This window comes from Miniopterus schreibersii, assembly GCF_964146895.1.
Source record: "Miniopterus schreibersii genome assembly, chromosome: 18".
NCBI classification, from domain to species: Eukaryota; Metazoa; Chordata; class Mammalia; order Chiroptera; family Miniopteridae; genus Miniopterus; species Miniopterus schreibersii.
The window spans coordinates 38692273-38712800 of record NC_138121.1 but is presented as its reverse complement, the minus strand read 5'-3'; the positions used below and the strand labels follow the sequence as shown (position 1 = coordinate 38712800).

The following is a 20528-nucleotide window of genomic DNA, read 5'->3' as shown; positions in this document are numbered from 1 at the left end:
GGGAATAGCAGAGCATGGCCGCCTGAGGGAGGGACACATGCAAGGGTGAGCCGCAGGTGCCCACCACCCCGAAGTCATTTCCACAGCAGGTGGCAGGGAGCTGGGAGCAAACCTGTGTTTCAGGGTGCAGGTACAGCACTAGTGCAGAACAGGGACAAGGGGAGCCTGGGCCTGTCCTGGGGTGACGGCCTGTCCCCCACCCTGCGAAGGGCTGGGTCCACTGTGCAAACCTGCCTCGGGCCCACTTGTCACTGAGCGTCACTGCTGGGACCCCTGCTCTTTGGGACCAGTTGCAGCCCAGGCCATGGGGACAGGGATTGTCAGCTAGTGGCTGCTAGGCCCAGGGCTGAAATTGTTTCTCTACTTCCTGGGTCAGGGGTGGGGACCCCAGGAGGCTCAGCTGGGAGAGAAGGAAGGCACTTTGGCATTTTAAGAATGTTGTAATTTGAAAACTGGATACAGGACATTACTGTGGGCAGCTAGGGGGGCATGTTAATCTGAGAAAGACCTGTGGACAGACAACTGGCCCCAGGCCCAACTCCCCTCCCTGTCCCTTGGGAGCCACAGGGCAGGGTGGGAGCAGGACCTGTTCTCCGGAAAGCCTGCTCTTCGGCGTCAGGACATCTGGCAGGACCCCGAGCGGACACTTCAAGGATTGAAATTTCCCCTTGTTTTTGCCCAGAAATGTCTGGCTCTGTCTGCCACCCTGTGCTCTCTCCGGGCCTGCCTCTCTGTTGTCAGCAATGGAACATTCCAGAGCCAGCTCCTCGAGGTGGTCGGGGGCAGGCAGCAGGAGGAAGGATTCTAGAAGGACTCAGAACAGGGCCCTGGCCCCCTGGCCTGGAACCCACCGCAGGCAGTCCTCTCTCCTGTCCCAGTGAACGCTCACCTTGACCAGGTGAGGGAGGCCCCAGGGAGTAGGGCTGTGACCAAGAGGCTGCTGCCTGGAACCCGGCACCCCTTGCCCCAGCACCATCCTGGCCTCGGCGTCTGAGAGGGCACCCAATCTGTCTTCAGGAAGTTGCCCCTCACCCCGTGACCTGTTCCGCCCTGAGCCCTCTGCCCAGGCAGAACCGCCTGGACCAGTTTGTGGCCCCAGGGAGGCCAGGGGCTGTACACAAACAAGTCATTTTAGAGCACACCCCTGACCCTCCCCACCGAGTCTGGTCCCTCTGCCCCTGTGAGGAGGCCTCGGCAGGACCTGGGAGCCTATTCTTTACCACTCCTGCCCCCACACTAGGGCAGCTACCTGTCAACGGCAAGCGGCAGCCTTGCCGCCCTGGGAGCCAGGCCCAAACTGCTAAGTCAGAGTCAGATTCTAACAAAGCGTTTGAGACCCAGCCAGAGAGGACAAGTCTTTCCTCGGGGACCGGACCCCAATGGTGGGGTTTCAGGCACCGTGCATGTGGGCTGGGAAGCTTTCCTGGACCCAAAGTCACTCCTTCTAGCTGGCAGCGAGCCCTGCTCTGCCACGAGCCAGGCGATGGGCAATGAAGGCAGGAGCAAACACTAGAGATTGTCTTAAAAGGGCCCGTGACTCTGTGGCCAGGGGTGGGCTAGGCTGGCATCCGTCTCCTGCCCCAACACACTGGCTGCACCTGAGGCTTCCCTGATCACCCGCCCCCACGGGGCCCGGACACAGCTGGACATGCGGCTCCTTGCTTCCTTCACTTGCTGTCCACCCGCTTGGAGAACTCACAGCAAGTTAACAGGGCTGCAGGTGCCAGGGTTATGGCCACAGCTCCCTGACAGACGGTGTATCCCTGGGAACCAGCCCAGGTGTGGTGCGAACATCTGAGCCCACTGCGCTACCCATGGTCCCAGGAATGCCGGCCTCAGGGACAGTTGTTCACTTTCTACTCATTTATTTTTTAAATCCTCACCTGAGGATATTTTTCCCATTGCTTTTCAGAGAGCGAGGAAAGGAGAGAGAGAGAAACACAGATGTGAGAGAGACACACCGATTGGTTGCCTCCTGCACGCGCCCTGACGGGGCCGGGGATCGAGCCTGCAACTGAGGTAAGTGTCCTTGGCTGGAATCAAGCCTAGCACCCTTCAATCCGCAGGCCGACGCAGTGACCACTGAGCCAAACCAGCTAGGGCACAGTTCACTTTTGCCCTCAGCGCGGTGCCACCCCTGAGCAGTATGAAGGACACCTGAACTCTTCAACCACACCTGTCTGTAAACTTTCTTTTTATTTTTAAGTCAGTCTGGATAAGGTTTCTATTACTGGAAGGTAAGAGTCCTAGTGGGAAACACTGCTTTCCCCAGCCACAGGGAAACGAGGAGTGAGAGCGATACCAGCCCCTGGATACCTGCAAAGAGGTGAGATGGGGCACAAGGCCTTGGCAGGCTGCCCTGGATCACGAGGAGCTCACACTGCAGTCCCAGCCTGGTGGGCACCCTCCTCATGGTAGTCTCTTGCTGGCTCTGGGTGAGCCCACATGCCCAGCCTGACAAGGCCCAACTGACCAGGCAGGTGGGCAACAGCAAGGTGGGTGGACAAGCCTTGGTTTCCTGGCGGCTCCCAGGGGCCATGCTATCCCCTGGAGGTGTCCTGTCTGGGGTCATGTGCTGTGGTTCAAGGCCTCAGAGGAGAGAGGACCTCACTCTGGTCTGTCTTCCCTCTGGTCCCTGGGGGTGCCTGGGGTCATGTAACTCAGGGACCTACAGGTCACAGGGCTGAGAAATGGCATTTGGTCCCAAGAGGCCTAAGTGTTTCGGGTTTGCTGAATGGAAAGATAGTTACCTGATGTGGAAACAGAAAGACGTCATTGTCCACAAAAGAGGCGCTGAGGGTCCAGCGGGCAGGAGCGACTCCCGCCCACAGGCGGGGCCCTGGGGCCCTGGGGAGCTTCGGGGGCTCTGCCCTCTTGGGGGCCCGAGCTGTGGAGTCTGCGTGGGTACGGAGGCGACTAGGGGGCCCGTCCCTCAGTCTGCGGACTGGGTCAGCTGTGGAAGGAGGACCAGGAGACACCCGAGTCGTAGAACTTCACGCGGCTGGGCCAGTCGCCGTCCCCGCCGCCCTCCCTGTCCTCGTCTGAGTCGTCTCCGCTGGACGCGCCGCCCCCGGCCGGGGACCCTGCTCCCGGGCCCTCCTCCTCTCTGCGCTTCTGGGCGGCCAGCTCGCGGTAGCAGAGGCTGCAGACGCGAAGGGGCTTGGGCGACAGGCGGGGCAGCAGGAAACGCCCGCGGGAGCACTCGGCGCAGACCACGAAGCCGCACTTGCGGCAGTGGTGGCGCCGCGTGAGCGCCGAGAAGCGCGTCTGCGTGCAGCGCATGCAGATGTCCGTGGCCTTGTCGGGGATCCAGGGCGCCGCGTGCTCCGTGCTGGGCGGGCGGCCGGTGGCCAGCAGCTGGCGCCGCACACACTCCTCGATGTGGCTGATCCACTCCTGGCGCTCCGTGGCCGAGGCGGCCGACACCACGAAGGACTTCTTGGCCGTCCTGATCATCCAGCGGTTCTTGGCCTGCAGGGTCTCGGGCAGGGGCTCCAGGGTCACCTCCTCCAGCGGGATGATGTGCTGGCCGCGGTACTTGCGCCTGGCGAGCACGATGCTGCCGTAGACCAGGATGTCGCTGAACAGGAAGAAGACGCGCGGCTTGGCCTTCTTGCGGCACTCCTTGGTCAGCACGCCCTCGCCCAGCAGCACCCGGCCCGGCAGCGCCAGCGGCTGCCCCGACGCCCCAAAGCAGCTCTCCACCTCAGCAATGCGCTGGCTGTTGATCTCGGTGTTGGCCAGATAGTCCACCATCTTCTCCGGCTGGGGAGGGGCGCACACAGGCGTCAGCGGGGGCCCGAGGGCAGGGCCACGCGCCCAACCCCAGTCGCCAGCCCCAGGTGTTGCCCAGAAGCCAACCCTTAGGCAAGGAACTACCGGGAGGTGAGGGGTCCCCAGGGAGGGCGCGTGGAGCCGGCCAGGGTTGGGAGGGCAGCGCTGACGACGGGTGACACTACCTTGCCACTGTGGGTGGCGGAAAACCCCCCGGGCGCCCTGGAGGGCAGGGCAGACGCAACCGCAATACTGCCCGCCCACGAGACACGGGCTCCCAGGGCATGAACTCCCTGGCGTGTCGGCCTATCGCAGGTGGGCGGGCAGGGCAGTAAGGCGTCTGCACCCCCAGCCATCACAGAGCCCCCATCTTCCGACTGGAGGGTTACAGCCCCTGCGGCACCCACTCGGCATGAGTCCAGCGGCCACCCCCAGCATCACCACAGCGCCACGTGCTGACTGCCTCCATCTCCTCAAGCACGGCCCACCTCCCGCCGTCACACCAGCCCCAGCAGGTGGAGTCCCCCCGGGCAGGAGGGATACTCGGGCTCTGCAAGTAAATCCGGGGCCCAGAGCTTGCACCCCGGAGATGGAGCTGCTACATGCCTTCACCCAGGGGGGTGGGTCCCAGGCTGTCCTCAGCCAAGCACTCGGTGTCGGTGGCGCCAGATCTCACCCACGCCCGTCTGCTCTGTCCACTCACTCCTCCTGACCCAGCTTTGAAGACCACCCAACTATGGCCGACTCCCCAGGCCAGGCCATCAGTCCTGGCTTCTCCGCTGAGCTGTAGGCATGGACATTACCTGTCCAAGTGCCCCCCACCTGCTCACCTAAGACACTCCTCAAACCCGGCATGTCTGGCAGTTCTGTTCCACGAACGGAACCTCCATCCACCCAGTTGTTCAAGCACAAATCTAGACTCATCCTCGAGTCTCCTCTTTCCTGCACCCCAATGTTCAACCCCAGTAAGCACCATGATTTTGTCTCCTATCTAGCCCGTCTGCAGCCTCTCTTCTTACTACGGACTCCACATGGAATCCACAGCAAGGAGCCACCATATCGTGCCTGAAGTGGGCTGCCCTCCTTCCCGTGACCAGGCTCAGGTCTCACTTCCCTTTCTGAAAGGGTCTGACAGCCCGCTCACGAACCTCGCCACCCAGGGCAGATCAGCAGACGATGGCCTCAGGGTTGAATCTGGCCCACAGCCTGCTTTTGTAAATAAAGTTTTATTGGGACACAGCCACGCTCACTCATGTACCGTGGTCTGTGGCTGCTTTCGTGCCGCAGCAGCAGAGCTGACAGTGGTGGCAGAGACCATACGGCCACACAGCCCGACAGTTACTATCTGGCCTCTCACAGAAAGTTTGCTGACCCTTCTCCAAGACGTCGCCCGGTTTTGCTTTATCCTCACATTATTTCTTCGTCTGTGCACCGCTTGCTTGCGTGTTTTGCGGCCCTTGCTCAGATCTAATCTCTACAGAGCAGGAGCCTTTTCTTGTTCACTGCTGAAGCCCCGGGACTTTGGAACAGGGCTGAGCACATGGAAGGTGCTTCGGAAGTGGCTCATGCTGACCTTTCCAAAGCTCCCGAGGGTCCACCATGCACCTCTCAGCTCTTGTCAGAGGAAGGTGAGAGCAGCCACCACCACGTGCTCGTGCACAGGCACACAGCGCCCCGACAAGCCCATCACACCCTCTGTTTCTGGGTCAGCGCGTTACGGTTCGGCCAGGCCACCTGTGGGAAGCTGGGGCAGGGCCCCACGGGCTGGGCGGACTGCACAGGCGGGGCTCAGCCCGAGTAACGTAGGACCTGCCTCTCTCAGACCACAAGCCCTCCTCAGAAGCGCCGTCCACGCCACCTTATGTAAGAACTGCTATTTTTAGGTTGCTGATCCTGGCTGTGTGCTGCAAACCTAGCTGACTATCGGTGACAGCCCTGGGCCGTCCTGCCAAGACCGATCACTGGTCCCTGCTGTGGACAATCTGGCCACATTCCAGAGGCCATGCCAGGACCTTTAGGCTGAGGCTGAGGCCCTGGGATGAGATGGATGAGGGCTCTGAGGGAGGTGCTCAGAGCGCAGTGGAGGGAGACATGCCAGGGGCAGTGGCTTCAGTCCCTACAGGGGAGAGCACGGGAGACCCAGCAGCAGGAGAGTGAGACGGCGGGGTCCACCCACACCATGGAATCGTGGCTGCTACCACAACTGCACCCCGCCTACGCGGGTCCACAAGCACTCACAAGACACTAAATGCCGAGAGGAAAAAGTCCCCTGCAGAAAGGTACACAGAGCACCACATACGTAGCTACGACAACCTTTAAAAAGTGTTGGAGAATTCTACCTATGAATAAAGGTGGCGAGGGTGGACCGTCACACCCATGAGGACAGCTGCTGTCAGAGGCAGGAAATGACAAGTGCTGGCAGGGACGTGGGGAAGTTGCACTGCTGGTGGGAATTAACCTGGTGCGGGCACTGTGGAAAACAGTGTGGAGGTTCCTCAGAAAAAAGATTAAAAATACAACTACCAGATGATCCAGCAATCCCACTTCCAAAGAACTAAAAGCAGGGTCTCAAAGTGGTGTTTGCACACCCTGTTCACAGCAGCATTACTCACAATAGCCAAGAGGTGGGGGAAATCCGAGTGTCCAGCAACGGATGAATGGATAAGCAAAATGCGATCCATGCACACAGTGGAATCACTCAGCCATAAAAAGGAAGGGAATCCGGACACGGGCTACGGCATGCACGAACCTTGCGGACATTACGCTCAGTGAAATAAGCCAACAGAAAAAGAGAAAGACTGTGCGGTCGATCCCGGCAATATGAATCCCTAAAAGCAGGGAGTTGGAGGTGGTTATCCAGGGCGGGGTGGGGGAGGGGAGGGAGGCCAGCTGTTATTTCCTGGGTGTGGACTTTCAGTTTTGCAAGGAGAAGAATTCTGGAGACCTCTTTCCTAGCAACGGGAAAACAACACTACGACCTGCACGCTTCAAAATGGCTCAGGTGGTTAAAAAAAATATCATTGGAAAGTGGCCTGGATGGAACCAGGAAGAGGGGATCGAGCAGGTCTTTACTGACAATATTTTATTTCTTTTATTCGAAAAAAGCAGCAGCAAACATGACAACATTCAACCAGCGGATTCTGGGAAGTGGGAACATGATCGTCTTGGTCTCTCTCTGAATGTAAGGTCCTCAAAAAGAGACTCACAATGTCCGGCTCAAGAGCTCTGAGCTTTCCTGGCGAGGGGTACCCCGAGGGCAGGCCTTGCATGGGCATTAGGAGTGGCCTGGGCCACCCGTGCCACGTGCCCGAGGGAGGACTGCCACCTGTGTCCTCTAGCACAGCTGTGGGTCAGCGCCTGGCAGACCTAGATGGGAACCCCAGGTTGCAGACTAAGGCCTAACACACAGACGGACTTGGGGCACAGAAGAGCAGGAGTGGGCAGCCCCCACAGCCCTGTGGGGTCAGTGAGCTCTGGAGGCTGGCTTGCCAGGTCCACCTGTGCCCATGTGCCCAGGTGGTGTGGGCATGGAAGAAGGAGCACACCCAGGGAGGAAAGTGTTTCGGGAGGGGGGCATGTCTTCAACACTGTCTCTCCATCTCCATAGGGGCCACCAAGACACCCCACGCAGGACCCCCACACTACTCTATCCCCAGTCAGTGACTTACAGACCCTCCAGGCCTCAGTGGCCCCTGTCCAGCACCGGTCGCAAAATGTGGCCCAAGAAGAGGAGGGGGTACCTGGTGGTGATGAAAGAGGTCTGGGCTCCCAGCTGATCACACACTGATTGGGGTATCTAGAAGGCTCTGTGTCCCTCTCCTCCGTAAGCCTGCAGTGGGTCCTAGGCTGGGTGAGGGGCTGGGCAGACAACATCCTCCCGGTGGCTCCCCTCACATCCGCCTGCCCTCCCCGTGACCGTGACCGTAACTTCACACCCTGGCTTGACATGACCTAGAGGTTTTTCTTGGTAAATACAGCAGTCCCCCGCCCCCTGCAGCAGATGGGGAGGCCTCTTTTTTTACTGTTCTCACCAGAAGAGTGAACGTCCGTCAGCTCAGGGGAGGACAGAGCTGAACTGTCCTCACAACTGCTGGGGACCCCGGTGTGGCCCCAGGGTGCTGGCAGAGGGTGGATACTCCTGAGGGTCAGCTTCTGGGAACAGGAAAATGAACAGGCCTGTTCTTCCCTGAAGGGTTCGGGAGGGTGGCAGGCTCCTGGGCTGGCCCCCAAACCCTCGTGATCCAACCACCTAAGCTGGGCCAGCAGCTTGGAGTGAGTGCTGGGGCTGGGAGCCAAGCCCCGAGTGCGCGGAGTTCTGTGCTTGGCAGCTGAGGTGTCCCACGTGACCTCAGCAAGTCTGACCCACTGCGAGCTTTGCTGAAAGCAGTTTGTGGAGCACAGCCACGTGTGGCAGCCACTGGCTCACAAAGCCTACAGTGTTCATTACTTGGCCCTTTGCAGGAAACGTTTGCTGTCGCTCATCTACAGTGCCACATGCTGTGGCAGGATGCGCCACTCCAGGGGTGCGCCCGACGCTGGGCTGTGTCCTGGGGGAGCTGTCCCCTCCTCTCCTCCACTCACACACAGCCTCTGGAATTCACCTAGAGGGATGCATGGATCCGCATCCTGGGAACCTGGGAAGTAGGGTTGGCAGGGGGCCTGAGTCCATCCGTCTGACAGAGTTACAGTTGGGGACACTGCTTGTCAGAGGGTAGTACCTGGCTAAGGTCACAGAGGTAGGGAGTCAGGACTATCTCCTGACTGAGACTGATTATCACCTACCCCTCCATCCCCAAACAAGTCCCCCACGTCCAGGCCTGCCTGACTTCACCTTCCAGATATCCACTGGTGTCCTGCCACATGCCAGGCACAGTCCTACTGAGCTGGCACGTCATAGCAGGGAGTGAGGGACCAGGCCCTCAGTAACAGACTTCCTGGTGGGGGGAGTTTACTAGAAAGCGAATCAACCAGGTAACTTCTGATGGCCAGTGCTACACACCATGAGGAAGGCCGATGTGCCGGGCAGGGCTGGGCTGGTAGGCAGGCAAGACCTGCTGAGAAAGTGGTCAGCACCAGCCTGCACACCCTGAAGGAGCCAGCCATGCGAAGGCCAGAGGGAAGAATGTTCTGGGCTGAGGGAACAGCTCAGGACCTGACCCTGAGAGGCCAGGAAAGAAGGAAGGTAAGAGGTTAGGTCAAAGGGGCTGGTGGGGGCCAGCGCTGCAGGCCCATAACCAGGATGGGGATTTGGGTTTTTCTCCAATGCACTGGCAGGGAGGGAGCAGGGTGCGGTGTGGGAGGGAGTGCCGCCATCCAAATGCTCTCTCCCTGCAGCGGGCCACCTCAGCCTTGTGCAGCCAGTGCTTCCTGGAAGGCCCTCCTCCACAGAAAGATCAGGAATAAAGAAAATAAATCCGATGTGCCCTCCACTGAGAGCACCAGGCACAGCAAGGAGCACATTACAAGGACTCTCTCTCAGTCCTCACAGAAGCCCCACTGGGGAGGCACCTCCTCCATCCTCAATGTCGCTGCTCATGTCCCAGCTCAGACTGGGAAGCCCGGCTCCAAAATAACCAGGAGCTGCTGAAGGCTGCTCTTGACCAAAGACAGAATCAGAAACCCAGGGCCCCTCTCCAAATGCCTGATCTCCACCCCCTCAACGGCCCCCCAGGTCATGGGGCCCCCTGGGGGCCTGGGCAGCCCAGCCCCTTCCTTCCTTGGGGCGGGCTGGATTGGGCAGCTCCCTTAGCTCAGCTGGGCTGATCTCACCTCCATGTCTTGGCAGCCCAAGGGCTGACAGTGCAGGGACATAGGCTGAAGCCACAGTCGTCTCTTTGGCTGCACAGACCCCAGTGGAAATTATGTCCCAGGTACACCCCAACTCTAAGTGTAAATTATGTGGCAAGAATGATCCTCTTTCCTGTGGGGAGATAACAGCTTTGTTCCGATTCCAAACATCATTTCCCTTGCCCCACGGTGATCAAGTGTTAGCGATGGGCCTCCCTTTTCCCACCTGCAAAGGGGGCTGGGACACCTCTCCCCTGCACAGCTAGCGCCCCCACGGTCCAGGGGGACAGAAAGGGAAGGGACTGCCGTTCTGGGCCTGCCTCAGTGACCTCTCTGAAACGGGAGCACAGCCCTGTTTCCTTTGACAGCTCCCACAGAAAGTCACAACCGCGGGGGTTCAGGCGGTTCCTAAATTGGAGGCCAGTGAGGCCAAGGCCTGCGGGAAAGCGCCGCCACCCTCCCTCCCCTTCCCCCTCCGTCGGGGCAGCTGTCCCAGACCACTTCTCCGGCCCCACAGGCTGGGGCCAAGGAAGAGGCCCGACGGCGGGGGAGGCCGCGTCTCCAAACAATGCCCGGACAAGGGCGCCTGGGTCCCTGCAGCCCTCGCCCGCCTCCCGACTCCTCCGTCCACACGTCGCACATCCCCGCAGACACTGCCTCTGCCGGGCGCCCCCTCGCCGGTTCCCACCCGCTCTCCCCGGGGCCCCTGCGCCCCCACCCCGCCTCCACCCCGCCTCCACCCCGCCTCCACCCTGCCGGCCAGTGGTCAGCGCCTCCGCCCTGGACAGGGTCCGAGCCGCCCTGGCCGCGCCCGCCCCGCCCGGGCCCGGGCCCACCTGGACTCCGGGGGCGCGCAGGGCGCGCGGCCCGCTGGCAGCCCCTCTGCTCCGCGCGGCCGGGCGCCCTCACCTCCTGGGCCAAGGGCCCCGCGCGCCCGCGCCCCGCGCCGCGTCCAGCTCGCCCGCCGCAGCCCAGCCCGGCACTGCCCACGCCGCGCTCACTCTCCCGGACACGCCCCGCGGGGGCTCCGCCAATCGGGGCCCGGGCTCGCGGGGGGGGCGTGGCCTGGACGCCCGGCGGGGGAGCCTCTGTGGCCGAGAAATGTGCGCGGGCCGGGCGGCCGGAGAGCGAGTGGGTGGGCGGCGCGCGCCGCGGGGGCCTGGGCGGGGCCGGGGGCGGGGCCTGGCAGACGGGGCGGGGCCGGGGCGGGGCGTCCCGCTGGCGCTCCCCGGGCTGGTCCCGGGTTTCCCCGGCGCCCCGCCGCTGTCCGCGGCAGGCGGTGGGCGCTGGCCTCGGCCGGGGGACGCGGGCGGGGCCCGCTGGGCCTGCTGCCTCGGGGGCCTGCCTGCTGCCCGCCGGCACGGTCGTCTCTCAGCGACCCAGAGGCTAAGATTCCTGCTAAGAGTCGGCAGCATCTGACCTGCTTTACACCTCTGCAGTGGGGACTCAATCGTTCCCATCCCTGGGACCGCCTTCCCGTCCCTCGTCCCCGGATCTTCCCATTTTGGGCACCTGGGTCTGGGCTCGGACTGGCACTCCGCCCCGTCGCCCGCCCCGGTGTTGCCACTGTGTGAAGCATTGCTCCCAACCCGAAGTCATCCTGTTACTCACTCGTCACGCGGCCCGGCGGCGTCCCCCACGCGGGCCGCGCGCCCACGGCGGCTGCCGCCCTGCTGCCCCCCTCCTCGGCCGGCGTCTGCTGAACGGGAGCCGCTCGCCTGGCCGAGCGGGGCGACCCTGGGCTGGGCGGGGGCAGAGCCTGCGGGGCCAGGAGGGGGCTGACGGCCGGCGCCTCCGCTGCGCCCGGGCCCGCGGGGCTGCGGGGCTGCGGGGCTGCGGGGCTGCGGGGCTGCGGGGCTGCGGGGCTGCGGGGCTGCGCGGAGGCCGTGAGCTGAGCCCGTGCGCCCAGGTCTCGGGGGCGCGGGCGGCGGCTCCGGGGTGGGGCCCAGGGCCGGCCACGTGCCTGCCCAGCGGAGTGGAGCCAGGGCCTCGGCCGAGAAGGGAGGGGGTGTGGGGACGAGAGAGGGGGGACAGGCGGAGAGGAAAAGCAGGGGCGGAGGTGACAGCAGGTGGGAGGCCCCAGCGGTGGTCTTGGAGTCCCAGGACACCCCCACTGACACCGCCCCCCGTCCACCCCACGCACCCCCCCACCGACACCGCCTCCCGTCCACCCCACGCACCCCCCCCGCTGACACCGCCCCACGTCCACCCCACGCACCCCCCACCGACACCGCCCCACGTCCACCCCACGCAATCCCCCCCACTGACACCGCCCCACGTCCACCCCACGCACCCCCCCACTGACACCGCCCCACGTCCACCCCACGCAATCCCCCCCACTGACACCGCCCCACGTCCACCCCACGCACCCCCCCACTGACACCGCCCCACGTCCGCGCCTTCACTGCTGTTACCGTCACTGTCAAGGACACAGTGTTTACTGAGCTGCCGAGAGGAGCCATGGCCTCACGGAAGTATTTAAACCTTTCTTTATAAAATCCGTCGCCAACGCCTCCCATGGAGAGACCTCAGGTGGGAATCGTGACCTTCAGCTCCTCTCAGCGCCCAGGCAGAGCTGCCTTCCCGGAGGGGCGCTGCTCGCCCTCCACTGCCCCCCGCTCGCCCGCGGTCCCTGCAGCGCGGTGACCCCGCTCAGGCCCCTGCGTTCCGGCCCGAAGGTGTCGCCAGGCCTCCACACCGCGGGGGGGCCAGGCCCCAGGAGCCAGAGAAGGCTGAGATGCAGCCGCGGAGGCAGTTGGAGCCCTGAAACTCTGGGAAAGGGCCTCCCACGTGTACACACTCTGTCACCCGCGGGAGACGCTGAGCCTCAAGCCCTGTTCCAGGACTGCCTCAGCGCCACCTCCCTGTAAGAGGCGGCTTGTTGGGGAAGGCAGGCCCTGCTTCGGGTGAGAGGCTGTGGTCGGGGAGCTGGAGAGCCCTGTGAGGGCACAGCTGTCTGCTTCACAACAGCACCCTGGCATCCAACGCCGTGCCAGGCGCAGAGCAGGTGTCCAGAAAAGGAGGCCTTTTCGTGACTCTGGAGAACTGGAGAAAGGATGTTGGTTCTGGAGTCCGGAGACCCCACAAGCCTTGTCTCACTGCTGGTCTGCGGCCCGCTCGGGCCCCAGTCTCCGCATCTGTTCTTCCTTCCAGCTCTGCCATTCTGGATGGAGCTCTGGGAAAGGCCCTGGGGCAGCGCAAGGCTGACCAGGCAGCGTCCAGCCGCTCCCACAGGGCCCGCGTGGTCGGAGGAGACCTGGGTGGAGGGCCATGTTCCTCCAACAAGGGGAAAAACTCGTGACTCACGGAAAAGCAGGAGTTGAGTCAGCCAAGCCACAAGCTGTGGAAAAAGTGAGGTCTCTCCCTGAGGTTTTTCTGCTCCTTGAGTAAGAAGCCCTGTTGGAGGAAAAGCTGACTTCCAGCCAGACTGTGGGAATCAGGGCTCGGGTGGTCAGGACTGGGAAACAGAAAGCTGGGAAAACACACAAAGAAAAGGAAAGAGCCATTCTTCTTATAACGGGCAGACCTTGAACTCGACTCCGGATCAGTTCGATCCCCATGGCTCTCTGTGCTGCTTTCTTTATCAGGAATACACCCGAGACATGGAGTCTCACGGCCGTGGAAGTGGGGGACATTGGAGAGATTTCTATTCCAGTGGTTATGAAAATAGTTTTAAAGGAGGAGCCCCGGAGATGTTTGGAAACTGCAATTTCAAAAGAAAACCTCTCGAGCCTTTTGGAGTTTGGAGTGCTGAAGTGAATTTGAAACGGGACCTCGTGCGCTCTGCTGAGCCACAGAGCTGGCCGCCTGCGCCCTGCCTCGCCTTGTCGGCATTTGCTCCTGGCTGCGTGCGCGTTTGCCACGTTTGTCATTCCACGTCCCAGCTTCCGTTTCAGGTTTGCGGGAACCACCGTGCCTGCTTCCTGTCCTGGGTTCAAAGAGGAATTGAGAACAATGAAGACGGAAACGGCGGCCTTTGGAGGATTCCTCGGATGGACGAAAGAAGTGTTGCATGTCAGTGTCACTTCAGGGCGAGTGAGACACACCTTGTTTCTTTGATGGGTGAAGCCGGAGGGTGTGTACACGGTCCACCTGCTTTGGAAAACCACTGGCGGTGTCTGCCAAAGCTCGGCGTCCGCTTCCTGGGCCTGGACGCTCCACTGCCAGGGACCATAACCAGGAGAAGTGAGAGCATGTGTCCACTCACGTAAATGTGCGCGACCGCTATAAAAGCATGACTCATGGTAACTCCAAAGGGAACACAACCTAAAGGTCCATCAGCAGTGTGACGGGTAATGAACAGTGACGTGTCTGTACAGCTACACGCTCTTGGCCGTGAGACGCCGCTGCACAGAACACGCATCGCATAGGAACGGGCCCGAGGACCTAACTCTCAGGGAAGGAGCCAGCCTTGGACGAGCACACTGTTAGCTGACGTCCGGAGCAGACAAGGCGAATGCACTGTGACAAAAATCAGAATAGCGGTTGCCTGGGAAGGGGGTGTTGATTGGACAGGTAGGAGGGAGCCCTGGAAGGTGCTAAATGCTTTATATAATTTTATTTATCTTGATTTGGCGACGATGCCGTGTGTGTGCCTATGTAAAAATCTCCAAGACTGCACACCTCACTCTGTGCTGCATGTAGGTTATGCCTCAGTCAACTACGATAAAAGTAACTAAAAAAATCAGAGCTTGAGTGCACGTCCTGGTCTCCACTGCTCCCTCTCCCCAGCAGCGGCTGGCAGCCTGGGAGTTGGGGTTGGGTGGCCATCTGGACGTCAGAGAAAATCAACAGAGTTACCTATTGTTAGGAGAGGAGAGGAAAAACACCAACACAATTCCCCATTGTCCAGAACTCTCTCCCACTGTGTGTTGGGGAAAGGCCCTGCCTACAGTTGACATTCGCCTGGGGATTCCTCAGCAGCTTCCTGACCAGGAGGCCGGGGTCAGCACTCCCTCCCTTCCTCAGAGCCACGGAGGGAATTGCACAGATAAGTCAGACTTCCCCTCCCACAGCCTCCCACACGCAGAACTCTGATAAGTAAAAATAAATCAACCCAATCAAAGATATACAATAACAGTGGTAATGAAACACAAAACCTCATACAAATGAAAAAACAAAACTAGGAGAAAACAAACCAAAAAACCAACCTAGGTACAGGAATGGCCTTCCAAGGGCCAGGGGGAAATTGCACCAGTGGTCTTTCTAAAGGGGCAGCAGAAGTTAAGAGACAGAAGATTTCAGAAGTGAGCCTAGTTTCTACAGCTGCCCTGCCCCTCGCCTCCACCCCCAGAGCTATTAAGGGGAAGGAGCAGTAATATGACTAAACCCTGGTGGGACGACTCAGGGAGACCTTCCAGCTGGAGACAGACTATGTTTATCAGCCAGGCTGGGAAGAGATGCAGACTGCCCTCCACACCCAGCATCTCTAGGGTCTCAAGGGGCAGCACAAACCACCTGCCCCTTGTTCCATGTTCCCCAGCTGGGCTCACAGCTGGACACGGGGCAGAAGAGTCAGGCCATCACGGCTCGCATGTCCTCCAGCCACGGGGCTTCAGCCAGCCGGTGGCTGCTCCTGGTCTGAGACATGGCAGAGTGTCTCCCCACATACTGTTTCTATTAAAGTCAGTCCCAAGCTGTACCCAGGACCTAGGTGCCACTCTCTGCCAGCTGTGGGTGGGGGTCTTCTCCGTGCCAGCTGCTTTGCCACCCAGAGAGGGCCTGGCCTGCGTGGTGACAGGGGAGCGAGCCCAAGAGCTCCGCCGGGAGCCACAGCTGGGGCCCTGGAGGAACGTGGGCCCAGGGACTCCCGGGCCTTCCCTTTCTCATCTTTTCCCAGCTCAGCTCTATCGTGAAGACCAAGGTGACCTCTCCCGGGGCTGGGTTTTCTTTCCTTGTCTGTTATGCAGACCGCGGACAGCCAGGCGTAGGCCGGCATACCACTGCGAAGGCTAGAACCCGCCCCGGGGAAGCGGGAGCATCGACGCTCCCAGACATGCCTACTTTGGGTCTCTTGCATCAGGAGCTGCCCAGAGCTGCCCCGGGAGTGAGGACGGCTTGTAGCTCCGGGAGGGGCAGGAGGAAATACCCCAGAGTGACTTCCTCACACCCGCCCCCCACTTCCCTGCTGAAACATGCTACTCCCACTTATTTCTAAAGGTGTCAGCATCCATCCAGCTGGGTGGACCACCCATGGGCTCCCCCATTTGAGCAGGTAAGGGGCGGGGGTGCAGCTCGGGCCTGATGTCTGTGCTGACAGCGAGAATCTCCAGGCAGCAGAGCGGCTCCCCTTCCCTCTTGCCCACAGACGTTTATAATGGCAACGAGGCAGCTCCTGGAAGACGGTCGCGGTAACTCCGGGGAGTAGTCAGCTAATCACATTCTGGGCTGATTTGAGGCGCTCATCTGGACCGAATGCCTCCCCACACCCTGGGAGGGGTTTTATGAGGCGGCCGCCAGGCCCCAGTGAGTCTTATTGCTTAATTAAAAACAAATTTCCGAGTAATTTATTTTTTTGTTTTTTATTATTTTTTAATTTTTTGTCTTCCCATAAAACCTCCAGCCACACAAAGGGTGAGGGAGAAGCCGGGGGTTGGGAGAGGAAGCTGAGATTTACAGCTCTGGCTGCTGTGCTGGCCCCTTGCCACTAAGCACTCGGGGTTGACAATAAATGCAAAACCCTCCTGTGGGGCCAGTCCGGTGGCTCCGGGAGGGTTCCGGAGTGGGGGGCAGCAGGCAGGACGTGGCGGTGTCACCCCTCAGCCCCTGACCCGGGTGTCAGTGTGACTGCTCTGGGCTGTAGTGGACCCTCCAAAACGCCACCACCCTAACTGGGGCCTTGACCTGCCTGCCTGGGGCTGCTGCTGCCCTGCAAAGGTGCAGTGTGCCCTAGAGGGACCTGGCTGGGGATGGGGCCTGGCACCCGCAGCCCTGCCCTGCCCAATACTCCCAGGGTGACTCTGGCCACTTGCTTTCTTTCTTCTCAGTTTCCCCTGAACAAACAGGACAGGCCCACCTGCCTCACAAGGGATCAGAGTGGACAGTGGCCCTGGGGAGGCTGGGGCTCTGCTCCGTGCAGGGGGTGGGGAGACCGTCGTAAACCAGGCGACCAGTCTGCGGGTGAGCATTGTCTCTCTCGTGTATATAGGACTCATGGGAAGCAGAGAGCAAGCAGAGAGCAGTGTGCGTGCGTGTGCTCGTGTGCACGTGTATGTGCGTGTGCGTGTGCTCGTGCGCGGGTGCTGGTGGTGTGTCTGCAGAGGCCTGAGTGTCTTGGTGTGCCAGTGTGCTGGTGGGCGAAGAGAAGTCAAGGGCACACTCTTGCGGCCAAGCTCTGGGGCTCATCCCAGCTCTGCCCTGTGCAAGAGCCTTCACCTCCCCGGCCTCCGTTTCCTGACCTGTACATGGAACAGTGTCCGCTGGCCTCCCGGAGGCTGAGAGGGTTAAGTGAGTGAAGGGCAGCATGGAGCTCAGCAGAGCAGCCAGCAGGGCTTCAGAAGTGCTTGCGCGTCTGTGAGCTTGTATGTCTTCTTAAAACTTACACATATATAAACTTCTCCACCCCGGGCCACGTTTCCCCATCGACTTCACTTTTTAAAGTCAGGGATGAGACTTCTAGAAATAACTTTGTTCCCATGATAAAGTCAAGCCGCTCAGAAAAAGCGGCAAATTTTTGTGTGACGGGGCGTGATTTATGCAGAAGTGAGTGTGCCTTCTCTTGGGGAAAAACCAGGGATAAATTGTACATTGAACTGAAAAGAAAACAGCTATTTTCTCTACCTTATAATTCTGATTGCCTAAAAAAATTGCCTCCTGAGATTACAATTCCTGCAGGAGAGCTGGGCCCCAGTGCTTTTCCTCTCCTCCCAGCCCCTCCATCACTTCAGAAACGAGAGCTGAGAGGCCGAAATCAGCTCTGGGAAGACTGCAATCAACAGCAGAGACCTAAGCCACTTCAAAAAGAGGCAGCCTTTCCTGGGACGAGTGAGGGTCATTCATTCATTAGCATCTGCAGAAAACCTCCCTGAGAAGGGGCTGCAGACAGCTGCTGTCACAGTGGGCAGCTAAGGGGCCAGAGCAGGGGGCCTGGGAGGGTGACCATCTGCAAAGTGGCCACTCAGTTATCCTCTTCTGAGAAGGTGGCATTTAGTCCGTCCCTCCCCCCCAGGAGCTAAAAGGAGCCAGACATTGAACAGGAAAGACGGTCCTGGTTTGCCTGGGACTGTGCTAACCTGGAGCTTTGGGCAGGGCTAGCTCGGGGTGAGAAGGGGCTGGAGGGAGACGGGGCCTGACCAGGGGGCCCAAAGGGGCTGGGAGAAACCCTCCTGTGTCCCCACCCAAAGGTCTAGCAAATGTGGCCACTTAGGTTTCAGGGAGCAGTTACCCCCATGGGTCTGAGAGCAAAGAGCCTGGGGAGGTGCCTCTCCATCTGAGGAATGGAGCCTTAGCTGCCACTTCTAGGGGCCCATTAGCCCCCCGTCTTCTCTATTCAGGGCCGTGACTTACCTTTTATTCGATGGAGCCAGAATGGGGCTGCCACCATCCACACCCCCAGAATGGGGCCCATGGGGCAGGCAGGGCCTCCTTGAGGAAGCACCCGCCGGGCTGAGCGGGCCGTAACTGTCGTCTACATTAATTAGGTGGCCGGGTAATAGGATATTCAATCCTTACTGCGGTCTTTAAATTCTACAGCAAAGGCCACCAGACCTGGGAGCTGGCAGGGGTCCCCTTCTCTCAAAGGCCAGTCCCGTCCTCCCTGTGAGGGCAACCAGGGAAGGGAGCTGTGCTCACGCTCTGGACCAAAGCTGCGTGGGGACAGGGGCCTAGCCCGGGACCGACCAACTGCTGCGATCCTGGGGCAGTAACCTCAGTGTCCTCAGCCACTACCGGCCAGATTCCTGGCTCCCATCTGGAGCTTGCCACGGAGGGGACACACTGATGGGCCACATGTCTCACGTGTGTGGAAGATGAGACCACACACTGTTGTAACTCCCAAGTATTTGGGGAGATGTCCCACGGGAAACTATCCCTCCTGCTTTACTCACAACGCATGTTTTAGGGGTGGGGATGGGGACACCGTAGCACAGCCAGCTGCTGGCTTGCCTAGCAGGTGTGCCCACCCTGCTCCCCACCAGGCCCAGCTCTGCCACCTTCCTCATTTCTGGCTGCCCAGGGCCCTCCTTCCTGCCTGCCTCCCCGCCCGCCCTCAGCTGTGGCCTCCTGCCTCCTTGGCCCCGCCAGCCTTGCTTGTGGGAAGCTGTGTGCACCCCTCAAGCCTGTTTTGTGCACCCCTAATGCCAACACCCAGCCAGGCCACGGCCTCCTCGCTGGTCTCGCAGCTGTGGCTCTAGCCCCTCGCTCAGCCCCGGCCCACCTTGGCTCCCTGCTGGCCTGCCCGATGTTGGAAGCTGCCCCTCTGGGCCTTACCTCCTGCCTCCAGTTTGAAGTCCCTCAGCCCAGGTCCCCCGGGAAGCCTGCTCCACCTCCAGACCCTCCCTGCCCACCCTGCAGCCCTCACAACCTTGTCCCCACCCTCACAGTCCACTAGATTGTGAGCTCACATGGGTGGGGACCAGGTCTGTGGTGACCACACCCTAGTGACAGTATTGCTGGCCTTTTGGTGTCTGGAGGTCCAGAGCAGAGAAGAAGCCGAGATTTTGAGAGGCTGAGATGTTAACATGATGAGTTAGCGACACACTCATTTCTTAGGACTTCGGGTTTCTTTGCTTTAAATCCACGATTCTTGGGAAACAGGAATTAGGCTACCCAACACTGTGTTAGGAAGTCAGATTGCAGGGGACATGCTTAACTTTCAGGTAATGGGCTCCCCATGCTGGGCTCGCACACAGAAAGAATGCATCCTGGTTAATTCTTCCAGCTGCTGGCCAGCAAATACCGTAGCGTTCCCGGCTCCCGGGCCATGGAGCACGTCTTCTGTGACGTCACCTCCGTCCTAGGTGGCAAAGGCAACCCTTTAAGCTCAAGTCACAGCCCCTGTGGGAAGGCTTTGCTGAGACAGTCCCGTTCCCGCGCACAGGGCTGGCCGCCGTGTTGAGGGAGGAGCTGCGGCTCCGCTGAGCGGTGTAGCTTTCAGGGGCCGAGTCCTCCCACCGTGGAGTACCTGGAGCTGCCGTGAGTGGTGTGTCAGGAAGAGCCATGCACAGCCTCCTAAGCAGGTACCAGCCCCCGAGCACAGCCTGGCTGAGGGCCAATGTCCTTAGACGGCATCAAGGTCACACAGAGGACAACTATGGAGGCTCTCCGTCTCACAGCTGCATGGCAAGCTGGCACTGGAGGGAGGGAAGGGCCTGGTGACACGGGCTGCAGGGCGCCTGGGACAGCCGCCTAGCTGCCTGCAGCGTGGAGGGGAGGGCAGGCATCCTGGGTCTCAGGGTAGGGTGTGGCCCTGCAGTCACGGGCCACTGGGGGCGGGAGGTTGCCTGCAACGGATGGGGTCACCGGCCAGCTTGAGGGCTGCTGTGAGTGCCAACCTTTATCCACCACTAAGGCCACACCCTGGGCTCAATGCTTTTTTCTAGTCAGACAACAAATATTTAACTGAACACTCACTGTGTGCAAGCCTGTGTCTAGATTACACCGAGGTTACCATGGTTATGATGGTGACGAGACAGACACGCCCCAGTGTCCATGGAGCTTACGCTCCGTGGAAGGGGGACAGCAGACAGGAGGTGCAGCCGTTCAGTACTAAGTGGTGCAGAAAGTGCAGGAGGGCCCAGTCTGAGGGACTGCATGGGGCTGATGAGCTGGGGCGGGGGGCTGGGTGCCAGGAGGGGCTGCCTGTGGCTGGAGGTCCAGGGGAGAGGCCGAGCAGGACTGGCTGGTGGAACAGAGGTGTGCAGAAGTGGCAGGACACGGGTCTGGGGTAGGGTGCGAGACAGGGTCACAGAGGCAGGCTGGGGCAGGAGCTGGCCATACTTCTAAGGGTCCTGGGAAGTCACGTGTGGGTG

At 60.5% G+C, this 20528-nt stretch overlaps 1 protein-coding gene across 2 annotated transcripts; it reads right to left on the bottom strand.

The window, feature by feature from the left end:
- Positions 1-1850: 1850 nt before the first annotated feature.
- PLEKHF1 (pleckstrin homology and FYVE domain containing 1) lies at positions 1851-10558 on the bottom strand. Of its 2 annotated transcripts, none has more exons than XM_081117664.1 (2): positions 10398-10529; positions 1851-3765 (listed from the first exon to the last, which is right to left on the bottom strand). In XM_081117664.1, the coding sequence occupies exon 2, from the start codon at positions 3754-3756 to the stop codon at positions 2950-2952; it is 807 nt and encodes a 268-aa protein (XP_080973790.1). In that variant the 5' UTR covers positions 3757-3765; positions 10398-10529; the 3' UTR covers positions 1851-2949. The 2 variants fall into 2 exon arrangements, with proteins under 2 accessions (XP_080973790.1, XP_080973791.1); XM_081117665.1 differs by having other exon boundaries at positions 1857-3765; positions 10471-10558.
- Between the last annotated feature and the right edge of the window lie 9970 nt (positions 10559-20528).